General features: G+C 42.6%; 1 protein-coding gene across 1 annotated transcript in view; it reads left to right on the forward strand.

Annotated features, from left to right (window-relative positions):
• Positions 1-26,401, forward strand: part of LOC112267188 (G protein-activated inward rectifier potassium channel 4-like) — a 32,525-nt gene extending 6,124 nt beyond the window's left edge. Inside the window, exons 2-4 of the mRNA XM_024445389.2 lie at positions 5,511-5,593; positions 9,767-10,640; positions 24,491-26,401. Of these exons, the coding sequence (XP_024301157.1) occupies positions 5,531-5,593; positions 9,767-10,640; positions 24,491-24,849 (1,296 nt within the window). The 5' untranslated portion in view covers positions 5,511-5,530 and the 3' untranslated portion in view covers positions 24,850-26,401. The remainder of the gene's footprint in view (positions 1-5,510; positions 5,594-9,766; positions 10,641-24,490) is intronic.
• Positions 26,402-26,816: the final 415 nt, after the last annotated feature.

The raw sequence follows: 26,816 nt of genomic DNA on the forward strand, positions 1-26,816 counted from the left end.
AGATACTGTTTAAGACTCAGCTCTCTCTCTCCTCTCCTCTGCCAGATCTGTGCTCTGTTTTGATGTCTCCTCAGAAGTGCCTTTCAGTGGAAAACGTGAAGATTCTGTATGACCTCGGAATATATGGATGATTGCCCTCTCATAGCAGAATTTGTATTGTAAACTGAAGGTTTACTGTGGAATTAGCAGTTTCTCACTGCACTCATCATTCTCTGAGGAATGGACAGTACCGTGGTATACTGTAGCTTGTTCACAGATCTATCTTGAAACAATTTTCAATGGATATTTTTAGGCAGAAAATGTGTTTGTTTCCCAGACTCCCTAAACTTGCACTTTTAAAGAGCTTTGATTACCTTCAAATTATGAGAAAATGTAAGCTAATCGAGAAAATAAAGTGATCCAAACTCAGTTATCTTGTTGATGAAGTTCTTTGTCTTCTCAGGCAGAGTAATGATTAGGGGGTAATCTAAGGCCTCTGTACTACGGTCCTCCAGAGGCCGGTTTAACTCTGCTGGGCGACGGCCGTGTTATTGGAGCAGTAATTAGTATTGATACAAGCCCCATCCTGGCCTCGCCACCTGGCTCCTCACGGCTAGCCCTCACCTTTCCAAACTGCACTGAGGGCTGATATCGAATACATTTTAGAAGTGCCTTTAATTAAGATAATTAAACCTTACAATAGCTGTTTGTGTAACTCAAACAAAGACTTGGACTGTCCTCAAAAAACATAATGTGAAAGTATACAGGTGGAAACACTACAGAAGCCTGACACAGCTGCTGTAGTGAGAGACAGAGAAAGATAGAGAGAGGGGGGGAGGCAGGTTTACTTCTCTGCCACTGTCACCCTGCCTCTAAACACGACAGATGAGCGCTCACACTATCAGAGCCTAAACACAATTTACCCAAAGCATCCTGTCGCTCTTCAAGTAACAAGATAAACGCTTGTTACCCTCTTAAAGATAAAACACTGAGCTGGAATCTGTGTTCGCACAACCGCTGGTGAGTCTGCAGCGAGAGCAAAGCGGCAATCAAACGCAGGCAGAGTATGCACACAGGTCCTGGGTTCACCAGTCACTGGGGAGATGTTTAATGCATGAAAGCCTAAACTGACTTGGAAAGCAGGACCTGGTGACACTATAATGCATTCACCCAGGGTTCTTCTGGGGCTTTGTGTGTCTTGTATTCCTCTGTCTGTCTGTCTTTCTACATCTCAGATGCCTGTCACGTCACTCTGCCCTTTGCTTTAAACCCGTCAATGTCAACACTGTATTCCTGCGTGGATCTCCTGTGTGACGTGAGCCCTCATTCCTCCACCCTGCTTTGCAATTTCTCTCCACGATGCCTTGCCTTCCATCTCACTGATCAAAACAGATCAATGTCAGAGCAGGATGACAGAGACTAATCAGATGGTGTTGTAGAAGCAATCTGGTGATTGTTCTCTGATTGGCAGAGGTGGGATCAAGTCACTATTATTTTGGTCACAAGCAAGTCTCAAGTCACAAGGTCCGAGTCTCAAGTTGAGTCCCAAGTAGAATGGGGCTGCAGGTAGCCTAGTGGTTAGAGCGCTGTAACCGAAAGGTTGCAATGTCAAAAAAGGTTGCAAGATCCCCGAGCTGGTAAAAATCTATCGTTCTGCCGCTGAACAAGGCAGTTAACCCACTGTTCCTCGGCTGTCATTGAAAATAAGAATTTGTTCTTAACTGACTTGCCTGGTAAAATAAAAGAATAATGGGTGGAGTCTCGAGTCAAGCCCAATCATACATTGGAGCAAATCGTTTAGTCAAGTAAAGAAAAAGCTGTACATGCAATGAGTTGTTCAACCACACGTCTTTGTCTATTTATTGAGACTACCAGATAGCTTTTTTCATTATTTTGTCTAAAACATATTTTGATTATGTACAAATTCCAAATGCAAGCTTCATAAGTAAATGATCAATTTCACGAAATGTTTGACACACCAAAAGACCAGTAGGCGTACGCTAGTAATTGTTGCTTGATGCCCCATTGCTGGTGAGCTTGCAAAGTAAACAGTGAATATCACCAAACAATTTTTGGAGCTGGATATTTATTTATGGAAATCCTCTCCATAAAATGTGATGTTTGCGCTGCACCCCGATCCTATAGCTGTATAGCAAATCAGCAATCTGTTCGCTAGCTCAATGGCTCTCAAAATGTTTGACCCTTGACCCCCAAAAACCAGTGGTTAGAAGCTTGTGACCCCCCGTGCACGCACGTGCATGTTTTACACCTGCATTTTGAGCTGAAAGTCATTCATCTTAGCAGCCAATATCAAGATGGCATATCATGTCACTTCTCTGGAGGCCAGAGCAAGCAGAATCATACGACCAACCTACCTGTATGCAGTGGAGGTTGCAGGATCGAATGGAAAGCATGGTCTGTCTACACCAAACACTATCCCTTTCAAGGTCTGCCCTTCTCCAGAATACTCCTTGCCAATTGGGTAACCCTTTTCTTCCTCACAAATACTGTATTTAATTCACCAGAATATGTTCAATATTCATCCCATAATATTGAAGGCAGTGAGATATTACAGCTATCCTTAAAGCTATCTGAAATATGAAAATTATCAATCAAATCGCCAGGTAGCCTATTGTTCCGGCATAGATGATTCAGTAGTACATTTCTAAATTGTATTTTATTGATGGATTAGCTGACAATGTCACAAAAACAATGTGCACACTTCAATGGGGCAGAAGTCCGTGAGTTGTGATTCTGGATGGCCAGATAACTACCAACAATGACAAGAAACTGCCATGTGGGGAATTGTAAGTGACCCGTTTCAGCTAGTTTCAGCTTGTTATTGATGCCATCTCTTGTTTTTGGGGTGTTTTGACTGATTTCATGTCAATGCTAAAATGGCAAAAAATTGTCCACATACCTTTGTATATATATATCAAATGGGTTTCATGGTCGAGTAGCCGCACACAAGCTCAAGATCACCATGCACAATGCCAAGCGTCAGCTGGAGTGGTGTAATGCTCTCTGCCATTGGACTTTAGAGCAGTGGAAACACGTTCTCTGGAGTGATGCATCCCGCTTCACCATCTGGCAGTCTGACGGACGATGCCAGGAGAACACTACCTGCCCCAATGGATAGTGCCAACTGTAAAGTTTGGTGGAGGAGGAATAATGGTCTGGGGCTGTTTTTCATGGTTTGGAATAGGCCCCTTAGTTCCAGCGAAGGGAAATCTTAATTCTACAGCATACAATGACATTCTCAACGATTCTGTGCTTCCAAATTTTGCCAATAGTTTGGGGAAGGCCCTTTCCTGTTTCAGCATGACAATGCCCCCGTGCACAAAACAAGGTCCATACAGAAATGGTTTGTCGAGATCGGTGTGGAAGAACTTGACTGTCCTGCACAGACCCCTGACCAAAACTCCATCGAACACCTTCGGGATGAATTGGAACGCCGACTGCGAGCCAGGCCTAATCGTCCAACATCAGTGCCCGACCTCAGTAATGCTCTTGTGGTTGAATGAAAGCAAGTCACCGCAGCAATGTTCCAACATCTAGTGGAAAGCCTTCCCAGAAGAGTGAAGGCTTTTATAGCTGCAAAGGGGGGACCAACTACATATTAATGATCATGATTTTGGAATGAGATGTTCAAGGAGCAGGTGTCCACATACTTCTGGTCATGTAGTGTATATGAATACAAATGGTAGGCTACATGTAACCTATTAAAATATGTATGAAAAATATGTATTTTCCCGTTCAGTTTCACACTCGCAACCCCCCAAAAACCTTCTCCCCACTTTGAGAACCATTGCGCTATCTCACCGATCTGTGTTGATTGACAGTTTTCTGGCCCAATCAGAGGGCCGAGCATGCATTTCACTAGCCAATCTGTTGCAGTTTTTTGGGATTTGCAACTGAATGCTGCGGCTACGGTTTCTGACTGTGTGGAGAGTAATCCATGGAGACTCTGTGGCACAAAATGAGTGACAAAACGTGGCCAGATAATTTCAAGTCCACAGTCTCAAGTCAATGTCGGGTCCCGAGTCTTGAGGCTCCAAGTCCAAGTGAAATATCAAGTTATATCTTTCTATCAAATTGAGTCTCAAGTCATCGAATTTGTGACTCGAGACAGACTTGAGTCCAAGTCATGCGACTCGAGTCCACACCTCTTCTGATTGGTGATTATGGAACACACAGTTCATACTCTCTGTCACTCTATTGGTTTATTTTCAAACACCAGTGACCCTATCAGTTATTATGCTTTTATATAACTGAAAAGGTGTTGCTATGAAATTGCTGCTAAAATTAGTCCCTATCGATGTGCCCTCTCCGCCTCTCATATCTGTAGTTCTGACTTCCTGTATGTGTTATTTCATCCTATTGCCAAAATATTGTTTTTTCTTTTTTTCCCTCTGTCAGTTTGAGTCATTGTAATTGATGTTTAAAAATAAAATTTCCAGCACTTTAAAATCAGATCACAGATACTGCAGTCTGTCACTAGATCACTGTATTACACCAACATACCTAAAATAGCAACAAAGAAACCACATTTAGTGTTCGAAAGAAGTCTTCGAAACTACATCAAATCACCTTTCATAGTGTTACTTTATTTTAAAAAGCCAAAGAGCTATTATTGTAGTCACATGGGAAGTTTAAACAAAGAAATGAAGGCTTTAAAATGTGCTGTGGACAGAATGTGAAAGGTCCAGGCTGGTGATCGTTGTGATTCAAGTAATGGTCAGCGTGTCCGTGCAGCATCAGGGCTTTTAACAGTTGGGTTGGTGTTCAGCCCAGGCAGCGTACTGGCACTGATGTGTTCTCCTCCACTCCTCCTCGGGGGGATAACAAAGGTTGAACACGGTAGCTACAGACAGCTGAGACTGCTTCACTCAGAGATTACAAATTAGCTAACAGAGTGATGCACATTTTGAACAGAGTCCCATTTCCCATGTGAGTTTAGAGATAATCCACACATTAGCATTCTGTGTTGGTGAGAAAGGTCTGTCTTATTATGATGAACTGAGAATCTGTTCTAATGTCCTCACTACTGACTTCACTGTCCTCACATATCACCTACTGTAGCATGGAGTAATGAATTCATTAATATACTGGCTATGTATTCTTATTGGCATGCTAGTATGGTTGTTGGAACATAGTGTTTTAGCCTAGATTTAACATGAAAATGGAGACCTGAGCAAGCATTGTTAAGATTCAGGCTCGCTGTTATTAGTGGCTCCTATTCAAACAGATGACTGGCATAGTAGTATTGATTTCATTAAAGTGATTGACATGATATGTGTAGAAACCTATTTATTGCGGGGTTATCACTCAATGTAGTATTGACTACGCAGAATTTTCCTGATCCCGGATTGTTCCTAAGTGATCTTATGGGATGTTTTGTGAAAAATCATCCATTGTTGAGAGTTGATTGATGCATAATTCTGAACATTAATGAAAGTGAAATGCTGAGTGGAGATAGTGTAGTGGAGATTCACAGTTTGTTGAACCTCCACCTCCCTCTCTCCCCACAGGTGGTGAGCTCCACCTGAGGATGGCAGGAGATTCTCAAGTCCACATGGACCATGACATGGAGACAGGAGTCACACCCACAGCGGTAAGAACATGTTTTCCACACGCACATACAGCCCTCTCCCTCCCCCAATTGTCCTGTGTAACACTGCTGGGAGGTAGAGAGAGATGGGGGGGCAGAGCAAGGAAGAGGGAAAGAAAGAGGGGGGGGTGAAAGATGGAAGTGTCTGGTGTAAGGGAAAAATATAAGGGGAGGAGAGGGAACCATTGTGGATCATGAGTTTCCTATAAGAAGGGTGATCATGTGTATGTGCCTGTCTGTCTCTGCAGAAGAGGATGGATGGATGGTTCATCCCACTACCATGGAGAGGATTGTAAGAAAACGACTCACACGTCCTGATAATGGATGGTGAAATAGTCCAGGTTATTTGTCTTCATTCCAGAGACGATTTCATTTATTCTTCCTAACCGAGTGTGGTGAGGCAAACCAACTGTGGAAAAATACCAGCACACAGCAATTGCTAATGAATTTGTTCATGAAGTGTCAGCACTGCGGACATCATTGACTCTGGGATGGCCAAACGTGGGCTCGCTGAACTACTGTAGCACTGTCTGTGATGGCTTCATCAGTCACTCAATTAGACATTTCTTCAACACTCTCAAATAGAAACAAAAAGGTCCATTGTCAGGAGAACTTGCAATGCAGGACATTTAAAACCTGTAGTGTGTTGAAGGTTTAAAAATGTCCATTCTAATCCACACAATAATTCACATTTCCTGTTGCTGCAGGATTATTTTCCTGCTAGAGCAAACTGTTTCAAATTAAGATCCCACATCTGTACATTTAAAGTCCTTGAGGAACCATAAACTGATCTTGTTGTCGGAGGGGGTCTAAAAGCTACCTTCTCCGAAGGAAATACATGTTGAAGTGACCCATGCGTTCTCCCAAACACAGGTCAAAGATCCCAATGTCATTGAGTGACTAATTGCTGTAATTGTCAATGGGTGTTGTCTTTCACTTCACTGTCAAACCTCTAATTACCGTAGAGAAAGATCAATATGTACAGAAATAAAGCAACATCTGATACATGGAATACTCTCCTAATGTGTGTGTACATAGAACTACAATGAAGAGACCCTAGCTAGAATTTCAAACAGTAGCTATGTTTCCATTAACTTGTCCAGTGATTTCTTTGGTCGACATTTAGAACATTTTCATAGAAAACAGATTCAACCATTGCCTGCTATCTTGTGTTTATAAAAAGAGCTGGCCGAAATGACATCACACCTAAGAAAAAAACAACTGTGTTGAACACAAATTAAGTGGTTGATGTGTTTACATTACCCATTTAGGCAAATTGCGGATGACTAAATTGGTGACAGGCTGTATGCCCTCCCACCTATCTGTTTCATGTCTCAGGTAGGCCGCAAAAGCCAGCATGGATAGAATCCAGGAATTTACTAATATTTGCCATATTGTAATAATTCTCGTGTCAATGTATTGTCAAAGTCCAGGCCATGGTGAAACTTACACTCCTGTAGATCTGACATAATTGGATGGGGAAACTTGTGTCCAGCAAATCAGAAAGCAAGTCGAAGCAAATCAGCCATTGTTGAAAGTCAGGACAAGGATCCTGCAAACAGACATTATTTTTATAGCCGAAAAAAAGATTTAGCAGGAGGTAGGCATTTAAAATGAAATGTGGAGTGGAGCTTCATAGTTATGTGTTGATATCACGTGCCCTGTGTATTCGTCAATCATAATTTATTTTAAAAAACACTGTTTCCATCATAATTTGTCTCGATAAATAATCTTTGACAAAAGAAAAATCCACCCGTTGAATGGATAAATGATGGATCATTTTTTAAACAAAATTTCCCCAATATCTTCTGCTTCCACTACACTTTGCAAAGATTTATTTTGAGCATTGCTTTTGTCGAATAAACCTGGGTCAAAGGAAACCTGCCTACAGTATTCAGATCTTTATTTAAATCATTTGCAGGACTATAACATGTATTTTGAAGGTTGTGTCTTTCATTTGAATTCCTTCAATCGGAGGCCATTATTTCAGGATCTGGTGCTGAATAATACTCAATACAGGTTGTAAAAAAAGAAGAGTAGTGTGTCAGTTTCGGATGTCACGCCACTCTGAGGAGAGGGTGAGCAGTGAACACAGGTGATTAACACCCTGATTTTGAGTATTTACACTCTGATTTTCAGAGGGCACAGGAGGGGCAACACCACTACGGCAATACCACATTTCAATTAACAACTGAGCTCGTCGTCTCCAACGATCAGGATACAGAGTGCCAATGTACCCTTGGCCTGTGTGTGCTGGGGGATAGAGTAGGAGCTGAGAGAGACAGGACAGTGGGGTGTTCCTATGTTCCTATCCAGACCTGCCAGTGTCCCATAGGGGGACACGAGGGACAGGGGAGGCACAGCTGTGGAGCCAGATTGCCTGGCTGGAGCTGGGCCAGCAGTGAGGAAGAAAGGCCCTGTACCCCTATGTTCTCTCTCTCCTTTTCTTCCGTTTTTCCCCTTCCTTCTTCCTCCCACAGTCATGGCGCACCATGTGCTTAGAGAGACACTCTCTCACACAATGTTATGGGAGCAGTGCAGCTACAATCACTCAAGCACAAAAACAAATGTAGACCTCCACTAGTCTGGTTCATCCTTTTTAGCAATTTCCAAATGCCTGAAGGTACCACGTTCATCTGTACAAACAATAGTACGCAAGTATAAAACCATGGGACCACACAGCCGTCATGCCGCTCAGGAAGGAGACGCATTCTGTCTCCTAGAGATGAACGTACTTTGGTTCGAAAAGTGCAAATCAATCCCAGAACATCAGCAAAGGACCTTGTGATGATGCTGGAGGAAACAGGTACAAAAGTATCTATATCCACAGTAAAATGAGTCCTATGTCGATATAACCTGAAAGGCCGCTCAGCAAGGAAGAAGCCACTGCTCCAAATCCGCCATAAAAAAAGCCAAACTATGGTTTGCAACTGCACATGGGGACAAAGATTGTACTTTGAGAAATGTCCTCTTGTCTGATGATGCAAAAATAAAACTGTTTGGCCATAATGACCATCGTTACGGAGGAAAAAGAGGGAGGCTTGCAAGCCAAAGAACACCATCCCAATCGTGAAGGACGGGGGTGGCAGCATCATGTTGTGGAGGGGCTTTGCTGCAAGAGAGACGGGTGCACAAATTATATGGCATCATGAGGCAGGAAAACTATGTGGATATATTGAAGCAACATCTCAAGACATCAGTCAGGAAGTTAAAGCTTGGTCACAAAAGGGGTCTTCCAAATGGACAATAACCCCAAGCATACTTCCAAAGTTGTGGCAAAATGGTGTTTGGAGTGGCCATCACAAAGCCCTGACCTCAATCCTATTGAAAATTTGTGGGCAGAATAAAAAAGTGTGTGCGAGCAAGGAGGCCTACAATCCTGACTCAGTTACACCAGCTCTGTCAGGAGGAATGGGCCAAAATTCACCCAACTTATTGTGGGAAGCTTGTGGAAGGCTACCTGAAAAGTTTTGCCAAAGTTAAACAATTTAAAGGCTACTACCTTATACTAATTGAGTGTATGTAAACTTCTGACCCACTGGGAATGTGATGAAAGAAATAAAAGCTGAAATAAATCATTCTCTCTACTATTATTGCAACATTTCACTTTCTTAAAATAAAGTGGTGATCCTAACTGACCTAAAACAGGGATTTTTTTTACAAGGATTAAATATCAGAAATTGTGAAAAACTGAGTTTAAATGTATTTGGCTAAGGTGTATGTAAACTTCTGACTTCAACTGTATCTGTAGCATTGACTTACAGTTTATTTGTTGTCAACAAGGGTAGCTGTAAAAAAGCTTTCGAATGTGTATTTTCTCATAATATAATGCACACATTGTAGCAGCAAGGGTAATATGAGGATATTTCACACATTTTAGCAACAGGGTAATGTGAGGAAATGTCACATATTGTAACAACAAGGGTAAAATGAGGACATTTCACACATTGTCGTAACAAGGGTAATATGAGGACATTGCACATGAATAGAGGCATACATTTTTGTTGACCTTTTGACCTGACCAGGAAAACAATGGCCTCTAGCAATAGACTGTAATGAGAGCACAGAGTGTTTCCTGAACAGGTCACTCCTGGCTACACACATGAACTTTTGAAGACAATGATAATGTGACCAACATCTCACCAGAACTGTCTCTATTCCTCTCTGTCTCTCCAGGTGAAAAAGCTTCCCAAACACATGCGGGAGGCCCAAATCTCCACTGAGCGCACCCACCTCATCGCCGACCCCATCAAGAAGCCCCGACAACGCTACGTCCAGAAGGACGGCAAATGCAACGTTCACCACGGCAATGTGCAGGAAACCTACCGTTACCTTAGCGACCTGTTTACCACCTTGGTGGACCTGCGCTGGCGCTTCAGCCTCTTCATTTTCACTTTGGTCTATGTGGTCAACTGGCTGTTTTTCGGCCTGCTGTGGTACATCATCGCCCTGATCCGAGGGGATCTGTGGCACAGCGACGAGGAGGGCTGGACCCCCTGCGTAGAGAACCTCAACAGCTTCGTCTCTGCCTTCCTCTTCTCCATTGAGACGGAGACCACCATTGGCTATGGCTACCGCGTCATCACAGAGAAGTGCCCTGAGGGCATCATCCTGCTGCTGATCCAGGCCATCCTGGGCTCCATCGTCAATGCCATGATGGTGGGCTGCATGTTCGTGAAGATCTCCCAGCCAAAGAACCGTGCCGAGACGCTCATGTTCTCCCACAAGGCGGTGATCTCTGTGCGGGACAACAAGCTGTGTCTGATGTTCAGAGTTGGGGACCTGCGCAACTCCCACATCGTGGAGGCCTCCATCCGGGCCAAGCTGATCCGCTCACAGCAGACCAAGGAGGGAGAGTTCATCCCTCTCAACCAGACGGACATCAACATCGGTTTCGACACGGGAGACGACCGGCTCTTCCTGGTGTCCCCACTCATAATCTCCCACGAGATCAACGAGAAGAGCCCCTTTTGGGAGCTGTCCCAGGCCCAAATGGACAAGGAGGAGTTTGAGATTGTGGTCATCCTGGAGGGCATGGTTGAAGCTACAGGTACGTCCTCTTGAAACAAGGCTAATTGGTCAGCAGGACCCCTAGCCCATAGACCCTTCATGTAGACCTGAAATAATTAGATAGGCATAAGCAATATGGTAGTAGCTCCACCTTGTCTTCTGATAGGCTTGGTGGAATTGTCCAATCTTTTTGCACCTACACAAATGCGTAGGGAGTAGGGGCTAGCTAGGGGTTGTTTCTGGATTGGGCCTTGGTCAATTACATTTGAACTATTGTCTGTTCAGTTAATCCATTGAGGTTCTTCATAATCATTGATATTGTAATATCTTTCATTCTACAAACCAGACAATTTCAAACCCATACAAACACAATTTCTAGAGGCACCATGTGGTACGGATCTGCATATAATAAATATATTCACCAACTCAGGTAAATATGGCTGTTATAAGTTCCATAAGACCATTAAAAAAATAGAAACAACACTTTTTGAGAGCATAGGTGTCACGTTGGTATAAAGGGTCGGCAGGGAGGCGCAGGAATGCGTAATAGGGGTTTTTATTTACCCAAATTACAGTGTGCCATGTACAGGCAAGGGGACAAAGACCAAACAAACACTATAAAAATAGGCAATCGCACAATGATTATCACATGGGACGAGACCCGTAATCATCTGCACAATACACGTCGGACGAAAGCACAGGTACTCACATCACCTGCACAGGTACTCACATGACCAACGGACATTGGAACAATAATCGACAGGACAATGGTGAACAAAGGGCACACTTATACAATCAAATGGGAATAGGGACCAGGTGTGCGTAATGACATTTCCGGAGGGATCCATGACAATAGGTTATATATCTTGTTGCCATGACCATCCTTGTAATTTTCTACAAAGATAAATTACCACAAAAAAACCAGTGGGTAGGGTCTTTATTAGGAAGGTTGTTACAGTTATGCATATGTTTCCACATCCATACTTAGGCCCTCATCTACCCTATGCTGGTGCATCAGAGAGACCTCTTTGAAATGTTTGTTCCAAAAAGGAAAGAACATTAGCTGCCTATGCTGGTCTGTGTTTGGGGAGAGGCGGTCTGTATTTGGGGAGAGGCGGTGTAATGATGAAAGCAATCGCTCCAGGGGGGTTTCAGACAGTACTGGCCTGGCCAAAGCATTATTAGCACCTTCTCTTCTCTGGAAAGTTACCAAAAACACAAAAACACAGTTTTATACAGATGTTTAAGGATAAGAAGATTTCACTTTTTTCTCTTGCAACATTTAAATTCAAGCTGTAAAAGACCTGTCCTATGCCTAATGAGGGGCAGATGCCGAAGTTGCATCCCAGAGACTTTTTAATTAATTGCATTCACGAGATCCCCCAGCTAGCTTCCTGATAGACTTGGAAATCCTTGTATGGAATATTGATTGAGGAAATCTGCTTATTTATCATAGTAGCACAGGGAATGTAGACACTTGTAGAGTCCTGGCTTCCTTATTTGCTTGTCCTAATATATTCCTGTGGTGTATTATTTCACTCATAAACACTGTACGTGCAAGCCTTACGCATCGTATACTGGCCGGTTATAATGCACTAATCTAAATACGATGCATTATACGGGTCACTTGCTTACTTTATTCAGTAGGGTCATGCTTTTTCTTCCTTGTGAATGTAAACATGTTTTAAAGAAAGGAGAAACAAGGCACTCTTCGTGTAATTACAATGCCTTTATTTGCATGGCATGTTTGCAATGTGTCCCCCCCCCCAACTCCTCTTTTGCGTTGCTGCTACTCTGTTTATCATCTATGCATAGTTACTTTAACTAGACATTCATGTACATATTACCTCAATTAGCCCAACTAACCGGTTTCCCCGCACGTTGGCTACCAGGACTATTTGCAATGTGTCCCACCACCCCCCACCCGCCAGCCCCCTCTTTTACGCTGCTGCTACTTTCTGTTAATCATCTATGCATAGTCATTTTAACTATATCTACATGTACATATTACCTCAATTAGCCCAACTAACCGGTGCCCCCGCACATTGACTCTGTACCGGTACCACCTGTATATAGCCTCGCTTCTGTTATTTTCACTGTCATTTTTCTTTTCTTTACTTATCTGTTGTTTACCTAATACCTATATTTTTACTTAAATTGCACTGTTGGTTAGGGCTTGTAAGTAAGCGTTTCACTGTAAGGTCCACACACCTGTTGTATTCGGCGCACGTGACAAATAAACTATGATTTGATTTGAACAAATATTTTAAAACTCTGACATGTTTCGGAAGTATGGCCTTCGTCAGGGAGTACAAAGTTACAATGACACAATTATATTTTTGTACTACTTGATGGCTGAGCCCAAAGGCCTGCAGATGGCGATATTAATTTGTTTCATCTTACCGTCCCCAAAGGAAATGAATGCAGCCTGCTATACATTCGTATCCCCATGGATCGGTTTGTTTATAAAACATTCTCCATTCAGGCTGCAAAGGTGTCGATTTCCTCATTAACTCGATTTAATGGAGAGAAGTTGAAAAAAAAGTTGGAAAATCGTTTTTTTAAAGACATTTAACAGTATAATCTGTTTGTAACTCCACTCACTACTTGTGAGTATAGTCTGTTTGCTTGTGTTGTTGATCTTGGCTAGCTTAATGTTCAGATAGGTAGGTAGCTAGCTAGCTAGCTAGCACTCACTCATGTGGCTGCTAGCACCTTAATGAAAAGGGACAAGAGGGAAGCTCTACAATGTCGTGTTTTTATAAGTAGAGAGAACTCTCGGGAGCAGGCAATGTTGAAAGTCATATTTAGACACATACTTTTCTTAAGTATAGTTTTGTAATTGACAAAATCAAGCAGAAAACAAGACAATTGTGTTTGAAAAGGGCAAAGATTTAGCTGTGAGACTGTAACCTAGGTAACCACATGTAACCACAAGAGGACAAGCACATTAGTGGCTAGTTTCTTCAACAGTGAATAGGTGACTCCGGGATGCTGGCCTTCTAGGCAGAGTTGCAAAGAAAAAGCCATGTCTCAGACTGGACAATAAAAAGAAAATATTAAGATGGGCAAAAGAACACAGAGGAACTCTGAGACTGGTGTTTTGCGGGTACTATTTAATGAAGCTGCCAGTTGAGGACTTGTGGGGCATCTGTTTCTCAAACTAGACACTAATGTACTTTTCCTCTTGCTCAGTTGTGCACTGGGGTCTCCCACTCCTCTTTCTATTCTGGTTAGAGACAGTTTGTGCTGTTCTGTGAATAATGGGTCTCTGTACACCTGTGTAAATATTCCATTAAAAATCAGCCATTTCCAGCTACTATAGTCATTTCCAACATTAACAATGTCATCGCTGTATTTATGATCAATTTGATGTTATTTTAATGGACAAAATATGTGCTTTTCTTTCAAAAACAAGGGCATTTCTAAGTGACCCCAAACTTTTGAACGGTAGTGTACATATTAGTATTCTTATATACAGTAGAAAGAGGATGGGAGCTGTGCTACTAGTTGTCTTTAAAAAATGTCAAAATAAACATGCTTTTTGCCTGAGTACCCTCTTGCGGCAGAGCATTTCACAATGGCATGGCTCTATAAATAAATGAGCAACTCATTAAATCTGGTTTTGGTTTGGGTACCGTGAAGAAACCCATTGTGGTATGTCTGTTTGAAGTGTATGCAGGTAGCCTAGTGGTTAAGAGGTTTGGGCCAGTAAATGAAAATCTTTGGTTTGAAACTCTGAGCAGACTAGGTGGAAAATGTGTTGATGTGCCCTTGAGCAAGACTCTTAACTAACACGCCCTGATCTGGTGTCACCCATTATCCCATGTACTTATACCTGTGTTCTCTATTTGTCTGTTGCCAGTTCGTTTTGTTTGTCAAGCTTACCAGCGTGTGTCCTGTCAGCTCCTGTTTTTCCCAGCCTCACTTTTTCTCACCCTCCTGGTTTTTGACCATTGCCTGTCCTGACCCTGAACCCGCCCGCCTGACCACTCTGCCTGCCCCTGATCCTGAGCCAACCTGCTGTCTTGTATCTTTGCCCCTATCTGAATTTCCGACTTCTGCCTGACCTGACCCTGAGCCTGCCTGCCGTCTGGTACCTTAGCTCTGTTGCTGTAATAAACTCTGCTTGCCCGCCCCCCTCCCGGAATGCTTTAATGGAGAGTCGGGCACCTGTCAGGCGTTTCTAGCTCAGTGTGCCCTCATTTTCGAGCTTCAGCCCTCCTCCTTCCCATCAGGCTATCTTGGAGAGATCCATCTCATTACGCTGATGTCCGGGATGACTCTCACCTGGGCTACTGCTGTATGGGAACAGCAGCTGGCCATATGTGTTAGTCTGGAGGAATTCTTGACAGAGGTGAAGAAGGTTTTTCACTCCCCGTTCCCCAGGAGAGAAACTGCACGGAGGCTAATCCAGCTTTGGCAGGGCTCCTGCAGTGAGGCTGACTATGCTGTGGATTTTTCCGCACGTTGGCAGCGGAGAATGCTTGGAACCAGGAAGCATTGTTTGATATGTTCCTGCACTTCGTTTTGGAGGAGGAGAAGTACGAGTTTGCTGCTTGGGAGTTACCTATGGATCTCGATTCCCTCATCGCTTCGACCATCTGAATCGATGGGCGACTACGGGAACGACGGAGGGAGAGGAAATTCGATTTTGCAAGCCCAGGGAACCCACCTTGCCTCCAAGTCAACCCGGAAACTCCTGACTGTCTCATTGCCGAGAGGACCAAAGTCTTCCTGACCTGCCCCGAGGGTCATCGCTTCCTGAGCCTATGCCACTAGGCAGAGCTGGGCTGTCACCAGCGGAACGGCAATACAGGGTTGACACTAAGAGTTGTCTGTATTGCGGGACTCTTGGTCATTTCGTATCCTCTTGTCCTCTAAAGAAGCCAGGCTCACCGGTAGGAGCAAGGACGTTCCTGCTTCCCCTGCTCACACCCATTTTCATGCCATTCTGCTGTGGAGAGACCAGTCCAAATCTCTCGGGGTTCTCATTGACTCTGGGGTAGACAAGACTTTTTTGGACGCTGTCCGAGCTGAACATCCCCACTCAGCCCCTCTCCATTCCCATGGATGTTAGAGCACTGGACGGGCGCTCTATAGGCCGAGTCACCCACAACACCACTCCCATCCACCTACGGATGTCAGCGAACCACAGCGAGGCTATCCAGTTCCTGCTCATCAAGTCCCCTCTGATTCCCATGGTATTGGGATTATCCTGGCTCCAATGACACAATCCCCTCATTAACAGGTCTACTGGTGCTATCATATGCTGGAGCCCGTTCTGCCAAGGCCATTGCCTGAAGTCTGCATAACCTGCCCCGGGACGTCGTCCTGGGGGTTCGAAAGGTGCCCCAGACATCTCAGCCATTCCTGCGGAGCACCAGGACTTCTGGGAGGTGTTCAGCAAGGCCCGGGCCATGTCGCTTCCGCCCCACTGATCCTATGACTGCAGGATTGACCTTCTATCTAGCACCATGCCTCCCCGGGGAAGTCTGTACTCTCTTTCGGGACCGGAGACCAAGGCTGTGGATACCTACATTGGGAACTCCCTATCAGCTGTATTTATCCGTCCCTCTTCCTCTCCCGCCGGAGCAGGCTTCTTCTTCGTAGAGAAAATGGACAAGACCCTACCCCAAACTGAGCAAATGGGGGACAAGGGCCTTGGTCAGGGAGGTGACTAAGAACTTGATGGTCACTCTGACAGAGCTCTAGAGTCCTTCTGCGGAGATGGGAGCAAAGTACAGAGAAATCCTTGATGAATACCTGCTCCAGAGTGCTCAGGACCTCAGACTGGGATGAAGGTTCACATTCCAACAGGACAATGACACTAAGCACACAGCCAAGACAGCGAAGGAGTGGCTTCGGGACAAGTCTATGAATGTCCTTTAGTGGCCCAGCTAGAGCCCGTACTTGAACCTGATCAAACATCTCGATCAAACATCTCTAGAGAGACCTGAAAATAGCTGTGCATCCAACCTGGCAGAACTTGAGAGGATTTGCAGAGAAGAATGGGAGAAACTGTAGCATCATACCCAAGAAGACTCGAGGCTGTAGTCGTTGCCAAAGGTGCTTCAACAAAGTACTGAGTAAAGGGTCTGAATACTTATGTAAATGTGATATATATATATATCGATTTTTTTATATAGATTTGCAAAAATTTCTAAAAAACAGTCTTTGCTTCGTCATTATTGGGTATTGTGTGTAGATTGATGAGGGAAACGATTTAATCAAATTTAGAATTTAGATAATGCTGTAACGTAATAACATGTGGAAAAAATCAAGGGGTCTGAATACTTTCTGAATGCTCTGTATCTCTCCCCATTTGTAAATACAGTGTAAATGCAGTGACTACAAGAAATACATAGTAGCATAATTAGGAATATTTTCATCGGTGGACAGAGGATTTTCAGTTTACGTTTCATCTTCCCATATTTTTAAAATACAGAAATCTCCAACCTCTAATTTGATCTGGCATGGCTTTTCATGCATCTGAACATTTCTGCTCTAGTTCTTTTAGGATTTTTATTTATTTCATTTTTCTTCCCATACCACAAGTAGTCAACCCTCACACTCACACCGTGCCTGATGCCTAGACTCAGGCAGTAAATCGCATCGCTTTCCTCTTGACCAGTAGGAGCATGCCACGATGGGCCCATGTCGTCATGTCAATCACTGGTCGTTGAGTAATCCCTCCTCCACTATGTCATGATACTAAAGGGGTCTTACACAAGCAATCACAAGCGTTTCTCACAGGAATTAACAGAAGGACCTCTCCTGACTTGGGAATTGTGGCCTTCAACCATTTTGCATTAAATGTTGTTCATCTGCAGGAGAGGAAATCAATATGGTCGGCTCTTGCTAATGACATTGATTTTGTGGACTTTGTGTAAATTATAAAGTACTGCATCTGACGAATGGCCCAATTGATCAGTCATCTTGGTGTCGGCTATAAGCCAGAGAAAGCATAAGCCTACAACTCTCACTGTTGGATCGAAGCCCACAGTACCTGGACTGGGTAATGATAGCTCACTTTCGATTCGTTACTCAGAATTAACAACCAGTGGATGTATTATAAGGTCAAAGACACCATTACAGTAACCCCCATGCTGCAGCAACTTTTGAATTTATGTCCACACTTGTCATTATAAATGTATGTGTTTGTTATTCTGCTCTATTATGGCTAGATAGCTTCTAGATGGGGTGCATTCTCTGCTGTAGTGCTAAATTACTAGGCTTGTACTGTAGTTAATGTGCTGTTGACAACATCGTAATGATTTTGATTAATAGTGGAATCATCTGGATGGTTCGTGGGATCCATTCCTATAGCCAAGCTGAGGGCATGCTAAACAGCCCCCAATGCAAAACACATATCCATCTCTTGAAGTACAGTAAACTGCCCTTTTCATGTACCATTTTTGCACCGTGGACATGTATAGCCCTGCAGCAAGCATCTGATTGCATAAGCATAATCTCATTGACAAAAATAAAATCTGACATTTGCTTATATCACTGACAACTTACCACCCTGAAGATAAAAAAAACACTGAGTCAGCCACTTATACCACTGACAAATGTAATTTCTCTCACCTTGAGCATTTCAGATAATTAGAAAACAAGATGATGATTTATCTTGTCAAAGAACATTATATCCATGTCTTTGTCAATGCAACAGCAACAGATATAAAGGGAATACATCAAATGGTCTTGTAAGATACTCTGATTATCATTCTCTCAGCACATTATTAATATATCAGTACACTGTTTATTAGAACCTGCTTCAAATTACAATATCACAAATCAACATCTTATGAGACCCTCTACCATTTACAATTCAAGCCTAGCTAAGCGAATAAGCTTCTTTTTTTATCCTCCTTGACAAACTGAACAGAAAACACACATCGGCAGGTATTGCAATTTACAAGAGAAAACAGGGTGTTTTGTGTCCCCGTGCAGCCTGCATCGTGTTACCAGCCGTCATTCTGTGTGTGTGTGTGTGTGTGTGTGTGTGTGTGTGTGTGTGTGTGTGTGTGTGTGTGTGTGTGGGTGCATGTGTCATTGTCGTACCGGACACCCCCGCAGCCCCCTAATATCCATATGTACTAGGAAGCTAGGTGTTTGTTTCTTGGGCTTCAGGAATTTGACTGGAAAAGTGCCTTAGGGCTTGAAAGTGATTTCTTTTCATTTTCAGACTGAGAGCCTAATGCTTCTTAGGTAGTTCTTTATGATGTTTTATTTAGAAAACAATCTCCCTGGGATGGTGAAAACAGCAGGATTGCAGTAGCACCATCAGGGAAACTGGGTAGAAGGGAGTTGTGCTTCAAATACGGTAGTTTTGCAACATCTTTAATTGAGCATCTCATTCTCTTTAATTGCTGGCCTCAACACGTTATGGAAAGAGATAAACTGTATAGGAAGCTCTGGGGACAGGTCGTCTGGACACGGGACAGCCAATAAATTAGCAGATGCAAGGAGGTTGTCATACTTAGCGGACAACAGTTCTTGAGGGCTTGATTTCATTCATACTGGTGAACCAGTGTTTGAATTGTGTGGTTGCAAATATCAATAGTCCCTTATCTCTGATATATCTTGGGATGCATTATTCAACACTAAGTGTAAATTGTGTGCAGTGCAATGGACATAGGCCTATAATGTCTCAGGAAAGACTCTCTGGGTTGGCAATACTCAGTATAGAAAACAGTCTTGTGCACAACCTGGACCTTTAACCAGTGGTGAAAACATTTGCACACAAAAAAGCAAGTTGGATTTAATTTAATGTAATTTAAATTACCTTGATTATTGCAGCCCATTTGTGTAGGCTATTAGCCAGACAAAAACCGCTAAATTCAACAATAAATAGTGGTCGAAAATATCATCAAGCTGACTACTTTTTTCCACAGTTAGGCTATTTGATATGTCATTTTTATAAAACGTTTATAAATAGCAGCTAAATAGCAGCTAAATATGGTATATAAAGTAGCTATAGATAGTACACATTATAATGAAACAATCCCTAGTAAGCTAATGTTTTGAGGGTGGACTGACTATATTATTTGGTCCAGAGAAACTGTGTTACCCAGTGCTGTGTGTGCATGTGTGCCCGCGTACGAGCGTTCCATTGTGTCAGCTGAACTCACTGCAGCACACACACAGCTCTTTAGATAAAAATAGCCAGAGGAACCCTGGCCTTGAGGTGATGGCCAGTGTTTTTAAGGGGACAGAAACACATTCCAGTGTTCTATTGACTCCCAGGCTTAAGAGGGATCCAGGTCCAGTATGTGGGTGAATGGGCTCTGTTGTGCTGCTGCTGGATGCTAAATGAATGCTGCAGAGAGGTGACATCTCTCTCCCACACATGCCTCTTCAAGCTTGATGGCCCTGAGAAGTGACTGTGGATGGGGATGGAGAGGAGGGGTGTGTAGAGACCCCCGTGGCGTAGTGTTATTAAAGTCCATGGATTCTTCCAATCTCAACTCTGAGAAGAGCTGTTGAAAAATGGTGGTGAACAACATGCACTGGTTTACTTCAAAGTCACTTTTTAAAATGTGGAATATACAGTATTTTTTGTGTTTAATCACAAATAAGAATGCCCTGCTGATAATGATGTAGCTAGTGGAGCTGCTACGCCCAAAGACCCTAGTCATCAAAGAGCTTCCTGTTGTGTTTATTGTTGCCTACATGCACTGCTGTTGTTTTTAATGTTCTCAGAAGAGTTGGGGGATGAAACAATTTCCCCTTATTTATAGACCAAATATGCCTGTTATTCCTTTATCCAACAACTTTGTTGTTGAGTAAATGTTGAAATCTATATAAAGATGTCCTTGGGTATGCATTGCTTTAAAAGAGAGAAGAAACTTAGTCCTAGGGATATGAAAGGGAGGGAGGGTGGGGAGAGAGATAAAATACAGTTTTGTCTGTTTACTGAACATTCTTCCCCAATATCTCTCCTTCTGTGCGATTTCAAAGAAGAGCACGTCAAACTTAAAAAAATAATTACTAACAGATTCATGAATATGTAAAATATATTATATTGTTGTTGTATTATGTAACATTTGCATGATATAATCACATATAGTTTACTCGTGTAGTCCAGACACATTTGTATAATGCACACTCAGCCCACATATAATACACATGTTAACCTAGATTTTGAAAATGTATGGAAAAACATCCATTGTACATTATAAGGTGGGTTTAATGCTTAATTTGAAACATGAACAAACACTGGTTTCAGAGTCAACCAACCAGGTTTCAGAGCATTTTGTTTTATTCTGTACCTAATTTGTGGATGTCCACCACACATTTCATATATGTCACGAGTTACAATCCATATTATACAGCATGTTATAAATTTACTGAACGTACAATATGTAACAATTTTTTAAAATGTATAATATGGTATAGACATAGTATATAGCATGTGCATAGTCACTTTACACCTACCTACATACAGTCGGGAGAACAACTCCTACTTACAAAGCATGTAGAGGTCTGTAATTTTTATCATAGGTACACTTCAACTGTGAGAGACGGAATATAAAACAAAATCCAGAAAATCACATTGTATGATTTTTAAGTAATTAATTAGCATTTTATTGCATGACATAAGTATTTGATCACCAACCAACCAGTAAGAATTCCGGCTCTCACAAACCTGTTAGTTTTTCTTTAAGAATCCCTCCTGTTCTCCACTCATTACCTGTATTAACTGCACCTGTTTGAACTCGTTACCTGTATAAAAGACACCTGTCCACACACTCAATCAAACAGACTCCAACCTCTCCACAATGGCCAAGACCAGAGAGCTGTGTAAGGACATCAGGGACAGTTAGCCTAGTGGTTAGAGCGTTGGACTAGTGATCAAAAGGTTGCAAGATTAAATCCCCGAGCTGACAAGGTAAAAATCGGTCATTCTGCCGCTGAACAAGGTAGTTAACCCACTGTTCCTAGACCGTCATTGCAAATAAGAATTTGTTCATAACTGACTTGCCTAGTTCAATAAAATGTAAACATTTGAGTCAATTGGAGGTGTACTTGTGGATGTACTTTGCTTGACATCAAGGGAAAATCAAAAGAAATCAGCCAAGACCTCAGAAAACAAATTGTAGACCTCGACAAGTCTGGTTCATCCTTGGGAGCAATTTCCAAATGCCTGAAGTTACCACGTTCATCTGTACAAACAATAGTACGCAACTATAAACACCATGGGACCACGCAACCGTCATACCGCTCAGGAAGGAGACGCGTTCTGTCTCCTAGAGATGAACATACTTTGTTTGCGAAAAGTGCAAATCAATCCCAGAACAACAGCAAAGGACCTTGTGAAGATGCTGGAGGAAACAGGTACAAAAGTATCTATATCCAAAGGTAAATGAGTCCTATATCGACATAACCTGAAAGGCCGCTCAGGCAGGAAGAAGCCAATGCTCCAAAACCGCCATAAAAAGCCAGACTACAGTTGGCAACTGCACATGGGTACAAAGTTTGTACTTTTTGGAGAAATGTCCTCTGGTCTGATGAAACAAAAATAGAACTGTGTGGTCGCAAAATGGGTCTTCCAAATGGACAATGACCCCAGGCATTCTTCCAAAGTTAGGACAAAATGGCTTAAGCACAACAAAGTCAAGGTATTGGACTGGCCATCACAAAGCCCTGACCTCAATCCCATAGAAATATGTGGGCAGAACTGAAAAAGCTTGTGTGAGCAACGAGGCCTACAAACCTGATTCTGTTACACCAGCTCTGTCAGGAGGAATGGGCCAAAATTCACCCAGCTTGTGGAAGCTTACCTGAAACATTTGACCCAAGTTAAACAATTTAAAGGCAATGCTACAAAATACTAATTGAGTGTATGTAAACGTCTGACCCGCTGGAAATGTGATGAAAGAAATAAAAGCTGAAATAAATAATTATCTATACTATTATTCCTACATTTTGTCACACCCTGACTTTAGAGATCCTTTATTCTCTATTTTGGGTTACGTCGGGGTGTGACTAGGGTGGGCATTCTAGTTTCATTATTTCTAGGTTGGCCTGGTATGGTTCCCAATCAGAGGCAGCTGTCTATCGTTGTCTCTGATTGGGGATCGTACTTGGACAGCCTTTTCCCATCTGTTTGTTGTGGGATCTTGTTTTTGTGTAGTGCCTCTGAGCACTGCATTTGCTTCACGTTTCATTACTTTTTATTGTTTTTGTGAGTTTCATTGAATAAACATGTGGAACTCCACGCACGCTGCGCCTTGGTCCGTTAATTCTACAAACGCCCGTGACACATTTCACATTCTTAAAATAAAGTGGTGATCCTAACTGACCTAAGACAGGGAATTTTTACTCAGATTAAATGTCAGGAATTATGAAAAAATGTGTTTAAATGTATTTGGCTAAGGTGCATGTTATTTTATTGTATTACTTTTTACTTTAGTTTATTTAGTAAAAATTGTATTAATACTATTTCTTGAACTGCATTGTTGGTTAAGGGTAAGTAAGTATTTCCTGTTGTATTCGGTGCATGTGACATAACATTTGATTTGAAACGTAGCATATCATACTAATTTGAGTGTCCCGGATGTACCTTTACTATGTTACTTCTTGTCTATAAGACCAGGCTGAGTCAACAGGACCATATCGCATCTTTCTATCCTTCCCATAGAATAGACAGTGTTTGTCTTCTTCTTCCCACTCAGAGTAATGGATTTACTATGCCTTGATGTAATCACAGCAGGAGTGTAGCAGGCTCCTGAAGATGCTGTTATTTAGCACTAGATCACAGCAGATAGGTGGGTCTTTGTTTTCCCCAACAGACCCAAGAGATGTTTATTCAGTGATTCACCAAGAAAAAATGATCCTATGCCAGTTCCCTAAAGAAGCAGTTGGCTTCTCAGATCAATTGATTGTCTATCAAGGATGCTGTGTGCTGTCAATTACCATGAGGACCCTCCAGGGTTCACCCCTACCAAAAAAAAGAGCAGCTGATTAAGTGGAACTGATAAAAATGGCTTTAAAGTAGTTTTATTGTCCAACCAAATTAGTTGTAGGCAGATCACTGGATATGTGGTTATTTCTTGTCTTATTTTTTATTCATATTGATCCTGACCTCTGACATGACCTTTGACCTTGGTACACCCAGAGGAATACGTTTCAATTACATTTTGTTTTTACACCAACATATGTTCATATATTTATTTGTATATGTCTGTCAGTTTCATATAATTTGATACTTGTATCAGTTAAGAACAATCAATAATACAGCCCAAAGCTCGGTGAAACCAAGGTAAAAGGCAGTGACTGACGTAAGTGATGAGACCCCCCCATTTTCTCCATAACACAACACAATGGAGGCAGGATATTTGTCCACATGATAAAGCATGGTTTAAATGTATAAAAATGTTTTGCCCATTTGCCCATTTGCTTGGTAGGGCAGTATATGCTGCATACTCAATTTGGATAGATACTGTATTCCCCATCAATTAAGTTGGACACTACAGCAGGCTGTATGGTTAGTGAGATCTAACTTACAATGCTTTGTAGAGAACACTTTGGATTCCTATCAGGTTATGAGACAGATTCTCCAGAGGTATGGATATTAGCATAGACACACAGAGAATCCCAGGTGGAACATATCTTCTTGGACCTCTCAGTCCTGATGCTCCTCATATCTTATTCTCACTGATCCTCCCTGTTTGTTGATCCTGAGACCTCAGACCATTATTGACTCTGGAGTTGAGTGTTGTTTGTGAATAATTTATTATTCCTCTTCCTCCCTCCATCTGGCTCTCCCTTTCTGTGTGTGTGTGTGTGTGTGTGTGTGTGTGTGTGTGTGTGTGTGTATTTCTGTGTGTGCATGTGCGTTTGTGTGTGTGCACGTGTGATCGCGTCTGTGTGTGTTAACAGGGATGACCTGCCAGGCCCGGAGCTCTTATCTGGACAAAGAGGTGTTGTGGGGCTGGCGTTTCACCCCGGTCCTGTCTCTGGAGAAGGGCTTCTACGAGGTGGACTACAACAGCTTCCACGACATCTACGAGACCAACACACCGTCGTGCAGCGCTAAAGAGCTAGCCGCTACACTACGAGAGGGCCAGCTGCTCCCCACGCTCTCTTCGCTGACGCCCGAGCCCCCCAAACCCTACACCCTGGAACCCCTGTCCACCCACAACCCACTCACCAAAGAGGTGGACAAGGGGGAGGAGGGGGAGAGGGGAGAGATCAACGGCTCGGCTGCAGCTCTGGAAGACCAGCCCGGACTGGACTGACTACTTCAGATAAGCCAAACCAGAGACAAAGTTACTAAAGACTATGCCTCATTTAGTCAATGGCCAGCTTGTTCCATTGCATTGCTTGGAGATAAAAGATCCCCCCCCCACCTCCCCATGCAATAATTCTCTAGAGTGTCAATCTGTAGTATATATTTGTTTTGCAGACACAAATACACACAAACAAACATACACATACACAATTATACAAACACATAATACACATAATATGCTCCAGATTGGTCGTATTGTCTTTTTATATTTGAGGTGAACACATATTTCCATTACAGTAGTAATAGCTCAAGTGATATACTGTATAACCTGAAGTGGAACAGGTAGCCATGACGAACGAATATCACAGCTTACAAATGATCCAATATCCTAAATTTAGAGATTGTTGATTCCGCTTCTGACAGAATATATGCAGACCAGATCATTATCTTCAATCCCATCACGCTTTGTTATTACAGTAGTCCACTATGGAATCTCTTAACTGAAGGCAATATGTACGCAGCCGCGCTTTAGCCCTCCTTCGTACCTGTAGGCAGGAAGTAGAGCTCAGCTCAGTTCAGCTCGCCACTATAGATCAAGCGCTGTCTCTTTGTCCAATCACCCTCGTATTTTGTCCAATCTCCCTTGCGGTTCCACTGTCATGCTTAATCGCATTACGTGTGACGAATATACTAGAGCAAAACACAGAACCCAGAGAGTCCCTCAGTATTGGACCCAGAGGAACGGGCAGTACCTCATTTTGATATTCATGATACATAAGCACAAGCCCTGTGACCCTGATATGCCCCCCTTCCCTCCATCCCTGCCCCCCCTCCTGCCCCTGACTGGTGCATATTTTAGTGCATGGTGTTGAGTATAGGCTACTGATGATACAAGCAGGTTTATAATGATATGTACGCTCATAAGTATTTCTTCCCTGCACTGTGACATAAGCTTTTTGTGCTATTCGTCTTATTTCACCTTTGGTTAGTTCTGTTTAAATCAAATCTAAATAAAATGCAATTGTATTGGTCGCGTACACAGATTTTGCAGATGTCCAGATTCAGTTTTATTCTACCCATAGTCCTGGTCTGGACTCAGCTAGCTACTGTTGTCTCTGCTTGAGAGAGTGTATGACTCTGTCGCTTGTCCTGTGTGTCACATTTTCTACAGTTTTCTTTTGAGGATGTGTATGACAGAGCTTGCATGATAATGAACTGTCCCCTCGACATAGCAAGTTTAATACACTGCTAATAATACAGGGTATTTTCTAGGCATGCAAACTACAATGAACAATTTCTACAGATATTGTAAACCAATATATTGATGATAGCTAAGATGACAAATCTCTTAAATTGAACCCTTCTCCCCCTTCTATAACATTTATTTGCATTTCTCCAAACACTTGTCCCATCAATGTATTTTATTTCACTGTGACATTGTAGCATCATATTTATGCCATTTGCATAAAGATCCTTTATCATTAGAGAAAATAACTTCTCCCATAGGTGGAATGTCATCTGTTTTATGTGTGTTCTCATTGGAATAAACCTAATATGGCCAAAAGCACAGTACAGTATGTTTCTGTTAGAGAACCGTGCACGTGTGTGTGCACGTTTATGTGGGTGTCTGTGTCTGACTGTCTGCGTGTGTGTGTGTGTTTGTTAGTTTGTTAATTGATTTAGTCCTCTGTAAGTATGTGTGGTTAGGAGTTATTTTCCTGACAGAGAGAGCTAGTGGAAGTGAGAGTATACAGCCCAAGCTGCTGCGTGAGCAAGTCCTGATTTCACCCAAGGCTCTGTAAAATAGTTGAGATTTTTACACATGCTACCTGACAACTGGATTAGAGGTGCATCGAATCATGAGAAACAGACTTAAGCAACCATTTGTAATTGGTGTGGAACAATCTCATCTTGCACAGAAGCTCTGGGCACAAACACACTACTAAGCACAGGCAGCTGGTAGAGAATAATGAT

This window comes from Oncorhynchus tshawytscha, linkage group LG14 (assembly GCF_018296145.1).
Source record: "Oncorhynchus tshawytscha isolate Ot180627B linkage group LG14, Otsh_v2.0, whole genome shotgun sequence".
In the NCBI taxonomy this organism is placed as follows: domain Eukaryota; kingdom Metazoa; phylum Chordata; class Actinopteri; order Salmoniformes; family Salmonidae; genus Oncorhynchus; species Oncorhynchus tshawytscha.